Raw genomic sequence first — 15,904 nt, forward strand, 5'->3', positions numbered from 1 at the left:
ATAGCATAACCTGTCACTTAGAACCCTTGGGGACACTTACTTTTGTTTCTCCAAGTTTTCCTGGGTCACGGAGAATCAACCAGCCCTTTAAAAAAAGGGCACATTTCAGATTTGAAGCTGTTCAACCTGAGTGGAGGCTCATCTGTACCACAGCAGACACCGGAGAGTGGGCTATGGAGAGCCCTCTGGGACAGAATGAGAACGAAAAGCAGAGCCTGCAGCTCACCACCAAGGCCCTGAGGGAGGAACTCAGGACACACCTGGACGATGCTGCTGTCCCTGTCCTGGGAGGCCTGGAAGCTACTGTGAGGGTGGAACCAGGCACAGGGTGGGTCTTTTCCACCCCAGAAATCCTCTAAGTAGCAACCAGCTACTGCAGACTTCTACTCAAAGGGAGAGTTTTATTTCTTGCCATGGTGCAGCAGCTGTGTTCATTGACAACTCTTCTGGAAGGTGTGGGATTCAGAAGATGCCCTTAAGTTCTGCCCTCAGGAGGCTTAAAACCAAGTGTGACACATGAGACACACACCCAAAACCTGCTATGGGGTCTGGTGAGGTGTTCCTGCCAGCATGTGACACAGCTCAGTGGAGGGGGGATTCCAAGGATGTTGCAGGACTGTGAGCAGCCAGGGGCAGAGTTGGGGTGGGCAAATCATGTCCCAACAGCCAAGTCTGAAGTTGAGGGGCACGACTGGCAGGTGTGGCCAACCACCGAGAGCTTTGGACTTCAACATGGGGGATTCAGGTTTTCCTGGGGGCTCTGGAGAGCCGCTGGGCATTTCTGAGCAGTGGATGAGGCTGGGCGTGCAGGGCCCCAGGAGACCAATATGCAGGATCCTCCCTGGGGTGGCAGCTTGACCAACATCACTGGCCTGTCCCTCTGCCTCAATACAGCAATTGAGTTGCTGCCAGAGAGCCATCCCCATTTGCAGGGAGGACCTGGCTGCTCCCAGAGTTGGGGTGAGGCAGACTCTGTACTTGAGGTCCCGGGAGGTAAGTTACCCACTAGCTCCTGCTCCAAAGATGTGCTGGGGGAAGTAGGGAAGTGCTCAGTGATGCTGTGGTGTGAACAGGTATTCAATCTGTCCAGGTGCTTCATCCCAACCTCTCCCCCTTGCCCCACTAGAAACACACCCCCTAGTAAAGGAATCTGACTGCTGCCTACTCAGAAGCTTGGGCTCTCTTAGGTGTTCGCATCCAAGGGCTGTTATGACTACCTGTGAGCCCCTGCTGGGTTTCCAAACTTCAGCCATCTCCTCACATGCTACTTTTATCTTCAGTTACTACTAATTTACTTCGAATTTTCGCCATGAGCACCTGTATTCTTACGTGCTTAAAAGGAATGATTTAAATAAATTTGCTGTCTGAAAAGGTAAACTGTGCATTATTGCCATCAATTGAAAACAGGAGCCACAAACAGACAGTGACAAAATGAACACAATGAAAACACACGATGTTGTTAACGTCTGGCAGAATATTTGGCTGCTCTACTTTATCGCAGAAGAGAGCACACATCGGGCATGCCCACATGGCCTGGGCAGCAGCACCAAGAGCTGGCCGGGGTGAGGTGGGCAGCCCCCAAGCGCGCCCCCAAACCTCACCTGCACACCCTCTGGGACGCTATGGGGAGCAGGAAGCCCGAGCTGCTACGCTTTCATCAGCCAGTTGGACAGAAGCAGAGTCTCGGGGGCTGGCATTTTGTGTAAGGACCATAAACGACGTCTGGGGACGCCTGCGAGAACTGCGATGTCATACACAGCATCGGTGGACTCCAGGGGTGACATACCCCAGGTGCTGCTGCTCCGACACCACATTCCTCACTGCAGCAAAAACTAAATTGCAGTCAGAGATGAATGCAAACGAAGATACAATTTTCTCATCGCAATGAGTGGACCCTCTGAATTCTACCCCAAACCCCAGGCCACAGGGTAAGCCCCCATTCCTGCTGGCCAGGCTGCAACTTTACTACCGCATGTTACCCTGTGAGGCCACTAGCAGGCTTCCCATCTTTCACGCTGTGCTTCGGACACCCGACCATCATGACGGTGCAGCCCTGTGAGGGCCAGTGTCCTATCCTGCCACCCACCGAAGCCAGGGGTCTGAGACCGGCGGCTGGCGACTCCCAGTGGTGCACGTGGATTCTGGAGGAAGGGCCATTTCAAGCCACTGTGGAGGCCTGTCCTGTGCCTGGGGCACTGATGATGAGCCTTCAGGCAACACGGACGAAGGAAGCCTGCAGGGCAGCATAGCGAATGCAGCTGTGTGCGCAAAGAACCAAGCCACCAGAGGCGGGCACGACTGCTCAGCCTCCAAGGTCTGATGTCTCCGGGGCTCTGCATAGAATAGAGCCTGCCCTGGGAATGAAGGAGGAGGATGCTAGGAAACTGGGGCCAGGCCGCATGAGATCTGCAGCCTCAGCTGCTTCTCCAAGAGGTGGGACCTCATCACGTGGCTGACCCATCCCAGCTGCTATCTGGACACAGGGACCCTGAGCTTCCCAGGGTACCATAAAGCCCCATAGAAAGTGTCCATCTCCACACGCAGAACCCCTCAGCTAAGGGTACTTACCTCCAGACCCGTCCTGCTGCGTGGTCCCAGGAGTTTCTCCAACACCCTCATTCATGTACCACCATCTCAGGTTGCCTGCCTGTCTGGGGACCACCCGAAAGGAGAGGTTGAAAAACCAAAGTCCTGCTTCCCCCAAAATATGTTTTATTCTTGCTTACATTTGTGTTTCCAATTGTGAATAAAAAATGCTTAGAAAGTGGTTACAAAACATCATGAACCGGACACGAGGCGTGGGCTCGCCTTCTCTGCGTGAGATGACACGGGGCCTGGCGTCTGGGTCTGGGTCGGCCTGCCTGGGCTCAGTCGGGCTTCTCACTTTCAGAATCTAGAAAACAAAACCGCCACAGCTCATTACAGGCCTGCCGCGGTCACACGAGGCCCTGGAAGTCGTAATGGAGACACCAGAGTGGTCACACTTCTTGGAGGGCTGGGCCACTGGACCATGACCCAGGCCCTCTGCAGACAGATCCCAGGCTGCCTCTGTCCTCTGGCCACCTTCCACACTGAGCAACCGCCCAGACCAGGCAGGGCCTCCCAGTGCATGCCTGCCTGCTGCTCTGGGGAGCGAGGTACCTGGGGCTCCTTGGGCACAGCAAGCCGAGCAGCACCCCGGAGTTGCCCTGGCCTCTGCTCAGAGCCAGCGCCGAGGCGGAGCACTGCAGGTGGCTAGGGGCGCAAAGTCTGACTGCATCTCGGTGGAAACACAGGATGACCAGACCAGGGCTGCCACCCCAGCTGGGCAGGGCAGGAGGCACCACGACCCCCAGCTTGAGTGCATGCAGAACGCACGCAGGGGCCCGGGCTGCTGAGCGTAAGGCCATCAGGGCTGACGAGCCAGGAGAACGTGCTGAGTCCCACAGGGGGCCCTCCCCAAACCTGCAGCAAGGCCCTGCACCTGCAGGACAGCAGAGCCCCTCAGGTGACCCCAGGGCAGCTGGCCAGCCCCCCAACCAGCTCTGTGCAGAGTGGGTCTCACAAAACTGGCTTTCTGTGACGCAGCCAACACGGACAGGGTCCGAGACACCGTTTAGTTGGCCACGAGACCCACGCCCTCCATGGGGCACAGCCCACCGCACATCTAAACGCAGTTCACATTTAGAGATTAAAAGCTGAGTGAACAGGCCAACTGAGGCTGGAAGCCACATAGCTGACATGGGGGCCCCAGCCCAACACCCCACTCTCGTCCTCTGAGCCAGGCTGGCTCAGCTGTCAATCACCCCAGGCTCCTGCCAGGAAGACAACACCTGCCACTCAGCCCCCAGGCCCCTCATGGCAGCCTGGCCTTCTGGGCAAGGTGTTGACAGCAGGCGTGGAACTGAGAGGGACACAGCAGGGCTGCCTGCTAGGGCCACCCACCCCATGCTCCCTATGAGACTGGCTGTTCAGCTTTTACGGGGACAGGAGATAAGAAAAAGATGTTGTTCCACACTGTTTTCAAGCAAAAATGTTTATTTTTCTCCTTCAAGTATACAATGTCTTGGGGAGTCTGTGCCACTGACCATTCATGTACAAGGCCAGGACTCCAAACCACCACATGTCCGGTATAGCAGGGGGAGTGGGAAGAGGGCAGCCTCCACCACCCTCAGGAACCAGGCGCACGTGATTCTCAACCCAAGGACCAAGGGGCACATTACAGAGAACAGAAATCTCTTACTATAGCATCATGCCCTGGCAGAAGAGTCTGCATAATCACCTAGAATATTCAATTCTAACTGAATTGATGGAATAATATATTTAAACCAAAATAATTCAGCCAGTCCTAGTGAAGTCCCAAAGTATAGCAGAACTATACAACACACAGCTGGGCAGCCCTACCAGCTGCCTCTCAGTGGGAAATGGGAAACATCTTGGTCAGTGAGGAGTGGGGCCTTCAGCTCCCACCCTGGGCTGTCTGGTGCCTGTCTGGGATGAGATCACTGAAATTTCCAGGAGAGGAACCCTCCCACCCCCAGCAGGGCGGCCTTGGAGAACAGTCTGGAGGCCAGAGGTGGGCAGAGCAGCCTGTGCACACATGGCAAAACTAGACCCAGGTGACCACAGGCCTTAGTGCAAATGACAGAAAAGGAAGGCAGGCCAGTAAGAGGGTGGGTGGCCCCCTGAGCAGAAGGGGCCACGCTGCCTCTGCAGAGCAGGCGGCCCGCCTGTGCTCCCGCACCAGACAGACACCTTTACCTCCCCCACACTCACAGCAGCCCTGCGGGATTTGGGTCATGAGGGCGCGTCTGCTTACCTTGCACTTTACAGCAGGTACCATACAGCCAAACACAGATGCTAACATTCCTGGCTAAGAGACCAACTACCATTAGCAATGTGCTGCCCCAATGACCACGCATCCCTGGGCAGTCTGCTGGCAGTGCCCAGAGCACTGCAGTTGAGGGAGTGTGTCCACCTGCTTGCTATCCATGACCATACAGCTGGAGAGACTTCGTCTTATGAGTACAAAGCAGAGCTCCTCTACCATTTGCAACTCTTCAATATTCCAGGTCACCCGTTCAATTTTTTTTTTTAAAGCATGTACAACAGAAAAGTAAAGATCAGACTTTAGCTTCAGATTTGTAAACCATTCATATCTCTGCAACTTACAATGGGAAATAGTGATATCAATGCACAAGCCAACTGTAAGTGAAATACACCTTTTCTGATACACCATTTTTTAAAACATCTCTTTCCATCAGGAAATGGAAAAGCTGGAATTCAAGGCACTGTACTTCTGCAGGGTGATTACAATGTTCTAACCATCGATTCAAGTACAGGAAGTGAGTGCAAAGACAGCAAGTGTAGACCACGGGAACCTAAGAGGGAACAAGGTCTGAGCAGTAAAGGAAGTGAGGACTGCCACCCCCAGGCCAGCCCCCTGGCTGGGCACCCCCAGGCCAGCCCCCTGGCTGGGCACCCACGGGCAGGCGGGGAAGGACTCGGAGGCCAAACCACAGCCCAGCTCCTCCAGGCTGTTCCGTTCCGTGTGTTCCACCTGGCAAGTGGTGACACAGAGGAGCTACGTGATCCGCAGCCTGGGGCCGGGCATGCTGACCATAGGCGGTCGCAAGAACACGGGGAGTGCGGGTGCACCTGTTGCACCCAAGCCTGGCCCCCTGTCGAGGCTCCGGCTGCCTTCCTGGGCTGCCCAGGGCCCCCAGGACACTGGAGCTGGGATCAGGCTTCCATACTGGCCCAAAGGCAGTGCATAGGGCGGGGCTGGAAGGCAGGAGAGGGCAGTACCTGGCACGGGCACAGGCTGGGCTGAGGCAGCTCCAGGAATGACCGCGGTGGGTAGAGGGCTGGGCGCCAGGGCCAGACATGGCGTCCCCACTGCTGTTCGAGACGTGTTCATCTACGAGACAAGAAACATGGCTTCAATCAGCTAGCCTCCCTGAGTGGCCTTGAGGGCCCCCGCAGTTTCTCCATCCTCAGGAGAGGGTGGTCTCAGGACTTGCCATGGGGCACCTTTTAATGGCTGACACCAGAGTGAAAGTGTGGGGCTGGGAGGCAGCCACTGTACCTCTCTCATTACACAATTCTCCAGCCTGCCCACCTCTGGGCCACATGCCCTGACTGTCCACAGGCCAGAGTGGGCTTCAAAGCAGACCCCGCAGGACCTGACCCCTGAAGTCGCAGTGAGGGGATCACACACCCCAACCCAAGGGCCTCCTGCTTGCCTGGTCAGTGCCTTTATGGGAGGACCAGAATAGCTGGGAGCCATGCAGGGCTGTGTGCCCAGAGAGCAGGAGGAGGCAGGGCAGCCCCTCTGCTCTCTGCACCTCAGGTGCAGCCCCAGAGGGGAAGCAGCAAAAGGACTGGAAAATGAGCTGTGACAGTTGGTGAGACTGGCATGGCTGTGATGCAGAGACCTGATGAGGCTACTGCAAGGAAAGAGGTTATGGAACAACAGCCTTCAAACCCTCTAGACAAAATGTTGGCAGATCTAACCAAGCAACTATAAAAACGGTTAAAAAGGTTAAAAAAGCAGCTATAAAAAGGTTAAAAGATCAGAAGCAAGTGAGGTTTCCCCCAGGAATACAATGATGTTGTCCCACTAGAAATCGCTGCATCTCAGCAAAGTTACACTCCAAGGGAGAATTCCACGTGATGCTCCCCACAGATGCAGGGAGGGTGTCTGAGGAGTTCCACACTGCTTCATGGAAAGCACAGCTGCTGAAGCCAGAGGTGCCTCCTCCATTGGAAGGGCCTCTGCAGAACCCAGAGCCAACCCTGTGCCAATGGTGAAATGCCAAATGTACTTTGCCCAAGGTTCCCCCTGCCCCTTAGCTAACGCTGTGTGGACTGTTCCAGCCAATAAAAGAAAAGGAATAAGGGCCAAGACTGCAAAAGAAAAAGTAAAACCATCCTTATTTGCAGATGATAAGATTGTGTATGGAGAAAACCCAAAAAAGAGCAGACAAACCAATTTCTAGAACTAAGAAGCAATTTAGCAAGATTGCAGGATACAAGGTACAGAAAACGACCATATTCCTATATATTACCAACATATAACTGTAAGAGGAAATCTTAAAGCAATAAAATTTACAACCACATTCCAAAATATCGACTATCTCAGGGTAAATTTAATGAAAGACGCCTAACACCTTTACACTGACAAGTACGAAACTTTGCTGAGAGAAAATTAAAGACATAAACGAAGAAATGCAATGTTTATAGAAAGACTCGGTACTGTTAAGGTATCAAGTCTTACCCAGATGCTCAACAGACTCAATACAATTGGAATCAAAATCCCATAAGGCTGTTTTGTGGAAATATACAGGCCGTCTCTAAAATGCAGATGGAACTATAAAAGACCTAGAAAAATCAAGAAATTCTTGGGGAGGGACAAATTAGAAGTATTAACAGATACAAACTATACATAAAGTAAATAAGCAATAGGATTTATTGTATAACACAGGGAATCACACCTATCTTTTAAAAACCTATAATGGAATATAATTTGAAAAAAAAAATGACCACTAGCTAAGCCTTCAGTAAATAAAACCAGCAAATGCTGGGGAAAGGGAGAATCTGTTTTCCAGAGTTATCACCTATAATATTCAGATGTCCAGTTTTCAACAAGAAATCACAAATCTTTACACAGAAAATGAGAAGTACGATCCATGCAAAGGGAAAATTCATTAGCAGAAACCGTCCCTGAAGGAGTCTAGACACTGCACTTACAAAATAAACAATTTAAATCAACTGTTTTAATATGTTCAAAGAGAAAAAGGAAACCAGGAAAATGATGAGTGAACAATATGAGAATAGCAAGAAAGTGAGAGAAGCTATAACTGGAACCAAACATTAGAGCTGAAATATTAGAACTAAAAAGTACAATAACTAAAACTAAAATTCCAGTAGAGAAGCTCAAAAGCACATTTGGGCAGGCAGAATAAGGAATCAGCAAACTGGAGACCATATAACTGAAATTATCAAGTCTGAGAAACAGAAAGAAAAAAAAAAGAATGAAGGAAAATATAAAGAGCGTATCAAGGAGAAGAGAAAGAGAAGGACAGGAAAAAGTACTCAAAGTACAGAAAGAAAAGACTGTCAACCAAGATTCTACATTCAGCAAAATGATCCTTCAAGATGAAGAAGTAATTAACACTTCTGGATAAACAAAAACTAAGGCATGTTGTTACTACAAGATTTGCCCCACAAGAAATGCTAAAGGGGGACTTCCCTGCAGATGCAATGGATAAGAATCCGCCTGCCAATGCAGGGGACGTGGGTTCAAGCCCTGGTCTGGGAAGTTCCCATGTGAGGTGGAACAACTAAGCCAGTGCTCAACAACTACTAAGCGTGTGCTCTAGAGCCCATGAGCCACAACTATTGAAGCCTACGTGCCTAGAGACCATGCTCTGCAACAAGAGAAGCCACTGCACTGAGAAGCCCATGCACCACAACAAAGAGTAGCCCCCACTTGCCACAACTAGAGAAAGCCCATGCACAGCAACAAAGACCCAACGCAGCCAAAAGAAAAAAAATTAATTAAAAAATAAAGAAAGAAATGCTAAAGGAAAAACTTTAGTTTCAGGCTGAAATGAAAGGATAATAGACAGTAACCCAAAGCCATGAGACAAAGTAAAGAAAGTAACTACATAGCTAAATACGTAAGCCAATACTATTGTACTTTTCATTTTAATTGCTTTTTTCCCCTATATAATTTAGAAGGCAAATGCATTAGATTATAATTATAAATCTATGTGGATGGGCACACAATGCATAAAGATGCAACTTGTGCAAAAACAACACAAATGAGGAGGGATGGAAAAATACAGGAGCAGAGTATTCCTACGCTATTGAAACAAAGTTGGTATTATTCAAACTAGGTTGTTATAAGGTTAAGACTTTAATTGTAATCCCTAAGGTAACCAATAAGAAAATAACAAAAATATATACATAAAGGTAAAAAAAGGGGGCAGGGGAGGATAAAAACCTGTAAGACATACCAAAAAAAAATAGTTAAACCAGCTGAAGTCCTTTATTGTCCATTACTTTAAATGTAAATGGACAGAACTCTCCAATTAATAGAAACTGACAGAGTGGATAAAAAAGCATAGTTGATCTATATGCTATCCACAAAACACTCACTTAAGATACAAACACACAAAGAGGTTGAAAGTAAAAGGATGGAGGAGAGGAGATCAAGATGGCAGAATAGATAGGAAGATGCTGAGTTCACTTCCCCCCACAAACACATCAAAAATACATCCATAATGTGGAGCAATTCTCTCTAAAAACAAATTGGAAATGGACAGAAATAGTCTTGTAAAACAAAAGCTGTAAAAGAAAGATCCACACGAGTCAGGTAGGAAGGGAAGAGAGCTATTGGCTCAGGACATGGGCCCATAGAAGAGGAGGGGGTATCACCACTAGGAGATCCTCCCTGGGGAATGAGTGGTTCAAACCACATACTGGTTACCTCAGCCCTGGGGTCCAAAGTTCTGACATTCATATTACAGTGGTTCCTGAAGGAGACGAGTCCTGTTAACTGGTTTGAAAACCAACAGGACTCTGAGGAGAGCTGTAAGAAACCTAGTCCCGGCTTGTGACACAAGCTTGCTTACTCCCGGAATGAGGTATAGGATGGAGATTAAAACCGCCCCAGAATTCCAGATGGTTTCATGAAACCACCTAGTATGCGCCCAGCCCCTCTACCTCTGGAGAGCTTCCCACTAGGTTGAAAGCTGCCACTGCTGAGGAGAGTGTGCAGTTGGGGGCTGAGCTGGCCCACACCCAACACTGGGTATAAATGGGGCAAGGGAGGCCTTTGCTGGCACTCACAGAGACAGTGGATCAGGAGCTCTCTATAGCTGACCAGCATTCTGGGACTGTCCCAGTGTGCACCCTGACCCACACCAGGTCCCCTTTGTAGCCCTTCTGCTTTGGCACTGTATCCCCCAGGGCAAAAGTGCAATTGCTGGGAGAGAGAAGAGCACACACTTAGAGGGAAAAGAGCCAGCCTGGATCCCACCCCTGCTCCAGCACCTTGGGACAAGACCCCACCCCTGCTGTAGTAGTGATGACCACTCAGCATAGAAGAAGCTCCAGCTCACATGTGGCTCTGGCTCTAGCCCCTCCATCCCAAGTCCCACCATGCACCAAGGTAGATACCAGACAGCACACCCTGGGGGAAGACATAACTCATGCTCACTTCAGATCCAGCTCTCACACCAAAACTACTGGGCACACGCAGAATGCATAGACATGCTCCCACACAAGTACAACCCTTCAAGACTGAGATAGGTAACTGTTTCACCTAAACTCACAGAGACAGGAAATGTTAAGTGAAAGGAGAAAACAAAGGAATGTCTTTAAAATGAAAGAACAAAGAAAAAAACCTGAGAAAACAACTAATGAAAGAGAAAATTTACCAGATAAAGAGTTCAAAGCATTAGTAATAAGAATGCTAGCTGAACTACGGAAAAGAATAGATGAGCACAGTGAGAATTTTAACAAGGAACTAGACAATTAAAAAAACAGAACTGAAGAATGCAATAACTAAAATGAAAAGCACACTAGAAGGAATTAACAGAAGACTACGTAATAGAGAAGAACACATAAGTGATCTGGAAGATAGAATAATGGAAAACACCCAATCAGAACAGTAAAAAGAGAAACAAATTTTAAAGATATGAGAACAGTTTAAGGGACCTCTAAGACAACTTCAGGCATGCTTAACATTCACATTAAAGGGGTTCCAGAAGGAGAAGAGAGAGAAAGAGGGTCAAAAATGTATTTGATGAAATTATGGCTGAAAACTTCCTGAACCTTTAGAAGGAAACATATATCCAGGTACAGTAAGCATAGAGTATCCCAAACAAGATGAACTGAAAGAGACACACACCAAAATGTACTATAATTAAAAATGGTAAAAGTTAAAAACAAAGAGAGCATTTAAAGGCAGCAAGAGAAAAACAGAGTCACGTACAAAGGAACACCCAAAAATCAGTCTATCAGCTGATTTTTCTGCAGAAACTCTGCAGGCCAGAAGGGAATGGCATGACATATTTAAAGTGCTGAAAGGGAAAAATCTACAACCTTGGATACTCTACCAAGCAAGATTAATGTTCAGAATTAAAAGAGAGACAAAGAACTTCTCAGATAAGGAAAAACTAAAAAAGTTCATCAATACTGAAACCAACCCTAAAAGAAGTCTTAAATGGTCTTCTCCAAGTGGAAAAAAAAAAAAAAAGGCTATGACAAGATGTAAAAATTTACAGGAAAGGAAAAACCTCACAAGTAAAGGCAAATATACAGTAAAGGCTGTGAATCAATCACTTAAGCTAGCACAAAGATTAAAAGACAAAAATTGGAAAATAAACTATAACTACAATAAACAGTTAAGGGATAAACATGAAGATGTAAAATATGACATCAAATACACAAAATGTAGGGGAGGGGAGTAAAAAAATGTAGATCCCTTAGAATGTATTTGAATTTAAATGACTACCATTTTAAAACAAATAGATATATATGTCAACATATATGAACCCTAAGGTAACCACAATTCAAAATCCTACAATAAATACACAATAAACAGGGAGAAAGTAACACAAGCATACCACTAAAGAAAATCATCAAACCACAAGGGAAGAAACTAAAAGAAGAAGAAAAGAGTAGAGAATGACAAAAACAACCAGAAAACAAGTAACAAAATGGCAATTAAGTACATATACCTATATATAATCACTTTAAATGTCAATGGACTAAATGTTCCAATCAAAAGACACACAGTGGATGACTGGATAAACAAGACCCATCTATGTGCAAGAGACTCTAGAGTTAAAGACACACAGTGAAGGGATGGAAGGAGATATAACATGGAAATGAAAATGACAAGAGAGCTGGTAGCAATACTCATATCTTACAAATTAGACTTTAAAAGAAAGTCTATAAAAAAAGACAAAGAAGGGTATTATATAATGATATGGTGATCAATACAAGAAGAGAATATAACATTCATGAATATATATGCACTTCATATAGGTGCTACTAAATATGGAAAGCAAATATTGACAGACATAAAAAGAAGAAATTGACAATAATAGTAGGAGACTACAACACCCCATTTACGTCAATGGACAGATATACAGACAGAAAATCAATAAGGAAATAGTGGTCTTAAATGACACATTAGACTAGTTGGACTTAATAGATATGTATGGGACATTCCATCCAAAAACAGCAGAATACACATTCTTTTCAAGTGCACATGGAACATTCTCCAAGATAGATCACATGCTAGGCCAAAATACAAGTCTCAATAAATATAAGAAAACTGAAATTACATCAAGCTTTTTTTTTCAACCACAACAGTATGAAACTAGAAACAAATTACTGGAAGAAAAATTGGAAAAACACAAACACATGGAGCCTAAATGACATGTTAATAAAAGGAACAACGGGTCAATGAAGAAATCAAAGAGGAAATCAGAAAAAATTGAGACAAAAACAAAAACACAACTTTGCACAACATATGGGATGCAGCAAAAGCAGATATAAGAGGGAAAAATAAAATAATACATGCATACCTGAGCATACAAGGAAAATCTCGAGAAAACAACCTATCTTCCATTTAAATGAATTAGAAAAAGAACAAAGCCCATGTCAACACAAGTAAAGAAATAATAAAGATCAGAGAGGAAATGAATAAAATAGAGACAAAAAAATTAGAAAAGATCAATGAAACTAGGAGCTAATTTTTTTACAAAACATAAACAAAATTGATAAGCTTTTAGCTAGGCTCATTAAGAAAAAAAAGAGAGGACTTCCCTGGTGGTGCAGTGGTTAAGAATCCACCTGCCAATGCAGGGGACATGGGTTCGATCTCAGGGCCAGGAAGATCCCACATGCCACAGAGCAACTAAGCCCATGTGCCACAACTACTGAGCCTGCACATCTAGAGCCCATGCTCCACAGTGAGAAGCCACTGTAATAAGAAGCTTGCATGCCACAATGAAGAGTAACCCTTGCTCGCTGCAACTAGAGAAAGCCCATTCACAGCAAGGAAGACCCAACACAGCCAAAAATAAAAATAAATAAGTAAATAAAATATTTAAAAAAGAAAAAAAGAGAGATAACTGAAATAAGATAGGAAAGAGAAGATTACAATCAATATCAGTGAAATATAAAAAATCATAAGAGAATATTTCAGTTATATGCCAACAAAGTGAACAACCTAGAAGAAATGGATAAAAATCCTAGAAACACAAAATCTTCAAAGACTGAATCAGAAAGAACTGTACAAACTGAACAGACTAGTAGTAAAATTGAATTACTGTTCAAAAAACTCCCAGTAAACAATAGTCCAGGAACAGATGGCTTCACAGGAAAATTCTACCAAATATAAAAGAAGAGCTAATACCTCGCATCACAAACTATTCCAATAAAAGAAGAAGGAACATTCCCAAATTCATTCTACAAGGCCACCATTACCCTGATATCAAATCTAGAAAAAGACATTACCAAAAAAAAGCATATTACTGGTCAATATCTCTGATGAATATGGATGCAAAAATCCTCAAAAGATATTAGCAAACTGAATATAACAATATATAAAAATGATCATACATCATGATCAAGTGGAATTTATTCTGCGGATGCAAGAATAGTTCAATATCCACAAGTCAATGGATACACCACATTAACAAAAGGAAGGATAAAAATCACATGATCATTTCAACAGACACAGAAAAAGCATTTGACAAAATTCAACTTCCATTCATGATAAAGACTTGCATCAAAGTTGGTATAGAGGAAATATATTTCAACATAATAAAGACAATTTATGACAAACCCACAGCTAACATCATACTCAATAGTAAAAAGCCAAAGCTTTTCCTCTAAAATCAGGAACAAGACAAGGATGCTCACTCTCGTCACTCCCATTTAACATAGTATTGGAAGTCCTAGCCATAGCAATCACACAAGAAAAAGAAGTAAAAGGCAACCAAATTGGAAAGGAAGTAAAAATGTCACTATTTGCAGATGACATGATATTTTATATAGAAAATTCTAAAGTCCCACCAAAAAACTATGAGAACTAATAAATGAATTCAGTAAAGTTGCAGGATACAAGATGGACATATAGAAATTTATTGCTTTTCTAAACACTAATAATCAACTATCAGAAAGAGAAAGCAATAAAAACAATCCCACTTAAAATTGCATGAAACAGAATAAAATACCTAGGAATAAACTTAACCAAGGAGGTGAAAGATGTATAATCTGAAGAGTATAAAACACTGATGAAGGATATTTAAAATGATACAAATAGATATTTCACGTTCCTGGACTGGAAGAATTAATAGTGTTAAAATGGGCCATACTACCCAAAGCAATCTACAGATTTAATTCAATCCCTATTAAATTACCCACATTTTTCACAAAATTAGAACAGTTAACCCTAAAATTTATATGGAACCAAAAAGACCCCTAATTACCAAACCAATCTTGAGAAAAAAGAACAAAGCTGGAGGTATCACACTCCCCAACTGCACACTATACTACAAAGGTACAGTAATCAAAACAGGATGGTAGTGGTACAAAAACAGAAACATAGATCAATGGAACACAATGGAGAGACCCAAAATAAACCCATAAACTCATGGTCAATTAATCTACAACAAAGGAGGCAAGGATACACAATGGGGAAAAGGCAGTCTCTTCAGTAAGTGGTGCTGGGAAAACTGGACAGCTAGTTGTAAAAGAATAAATTTAGAACATTCTCTAACATCATAAAAAAAAACAAATTCTGAGTTAATGACAAATAAGGCTGAAACCCATAAAACTCCTCGAGGAAAACACAGGCAGAACACTCTTTAACATAAATCACAGGAATATTTTTTTTGGCTCTGTCTCCTAAGGCAAAGGAAACAAAAGCAAAAAGAAACAAACGGCACCTAATTAAATTTAAAAGCCTTTGCACAGCTAAAGAAACCTTTGACAAAAAGAAAAGACAACCTATTGAAAGCAAGCAAATATCTGCAAATGATATGACTGATAAGGGGTTAATATCCAAAATACATAAATAGCTCATATAACTCAATATCAAAAAAAAAAACCCAATTAGAAAATAGGCAGAAGATTTGAACAGATATTTAACAAAGAAGACATACAGATGGCCAACAGGCACATGAAAAGTTTCTCAACATTGGTAGTCAGAGAAATGTAAATCAAAACCACAATGAGGTATCACCTCACCCTGTCAGAATAGCTATCATCAAAAACACCACCAATAACAAATGTTGGCAAGGATGTGGAGAAAAGGTTACCCTAGTACACTGTTGATGGGAATGCAAACTGGTGCAGCCACTATGGAAAACATTATGGAGGTTCTTCAAAAAACTGAAAATAGAACCACCATATGATCCAGCAATTCCACTCTTGGGTATATATCCATGTTAAATGAAAACACTAATTTGAAAAGATATATGCAGTTCAATGTTCATAGCAGCATTATGTACAATAGCCAAGATACGGAAACCACCTAAGTGACAGACGAATGGATAAAGAAAATGTGGTTTACATATATAATGGAATATTACTCAGCCATTAAAAAAAAAAAGAATGAAATTCTGCCATTTGCTTTAACATGGATGGAACTGGATGGTATTATGTGTAGTGAAATAAATCAGACAAAGAAAGAAAGACACTGTATATGATCAGTTATATGTGGAATCTAAAAAATAAAATAAATGAATATAACAAAACAGATACAGATTCACAGACATATAGGAAACAAATTAGTGGTTACCAATGGGAAGCTGGAGGGAGAGGCAATTAGATTCGCCAGCCTGGTGGTCTGACATCAGAGGCAGGAGCCCCAAAGGTACTTGGCTTTGAAGGC

The 15,904-nt window shown here is 44.4% G+C and overlaps 1 protein-coding gene across 11 annotated transcripts in view; it reads right to left on the bottom strand.

Moving 5' to 3' along the window:
- Positions 1 to 2,695: 2,695 nt before the first annotated feature.
- WNK2 (WNK lysine deficient protein kinase 2) overlaps positions 2,696 to 15,904 on the bottom strand; it is a 132,253-nt gene continuing 119,044 nt past the window's right edge. For 5 of the 11 annotated variants that reach the window (XM_057720440.1, XM_057720441.1, XM_057720436.1 and 2 more), the window contains 2 exons: positions 5,788 to 5,899; positions 3,945 to 5,360 (listed from right to left, as the gene is read on the bottom strand). In XM_057720440.1, the coding sequence (XP_057576423.1) occupies positions 5,290 to 5,360; positions 5,788 to 5,899 (183 nt within the window). In that variant the 3' untranslated portion in view covers positions 3,945 to 5,289. Of the gene's footprint in view, positions 2,894 to 3,943; positions 5,361 to 5,461; positions 5,900 to 15,904 lie in introns of those variants that run through there. The other 6 variants (XM_057720437.1, XM_057720433.1, XM_057720435.1 and 3 more) reach the window with 4 other exon arrangements.

The sequence above is a fragment of the Hippopotamus amphibius genome, chromosome 2 (assembly GCF_030028045.1).
Source record: "Hippopotamus amphibius kiboko isolate mHipAmp2 chromosome 2, mHipAmp2.hap2, whole genome shotgun sequence".
NCBI classification, from domain to species: Eukaryota; Metazoa; Chordata; class Mammalia; order Artiodactyla; family Hippopotamidae; genus Hippopotamus; species Hippopotamus amphibius.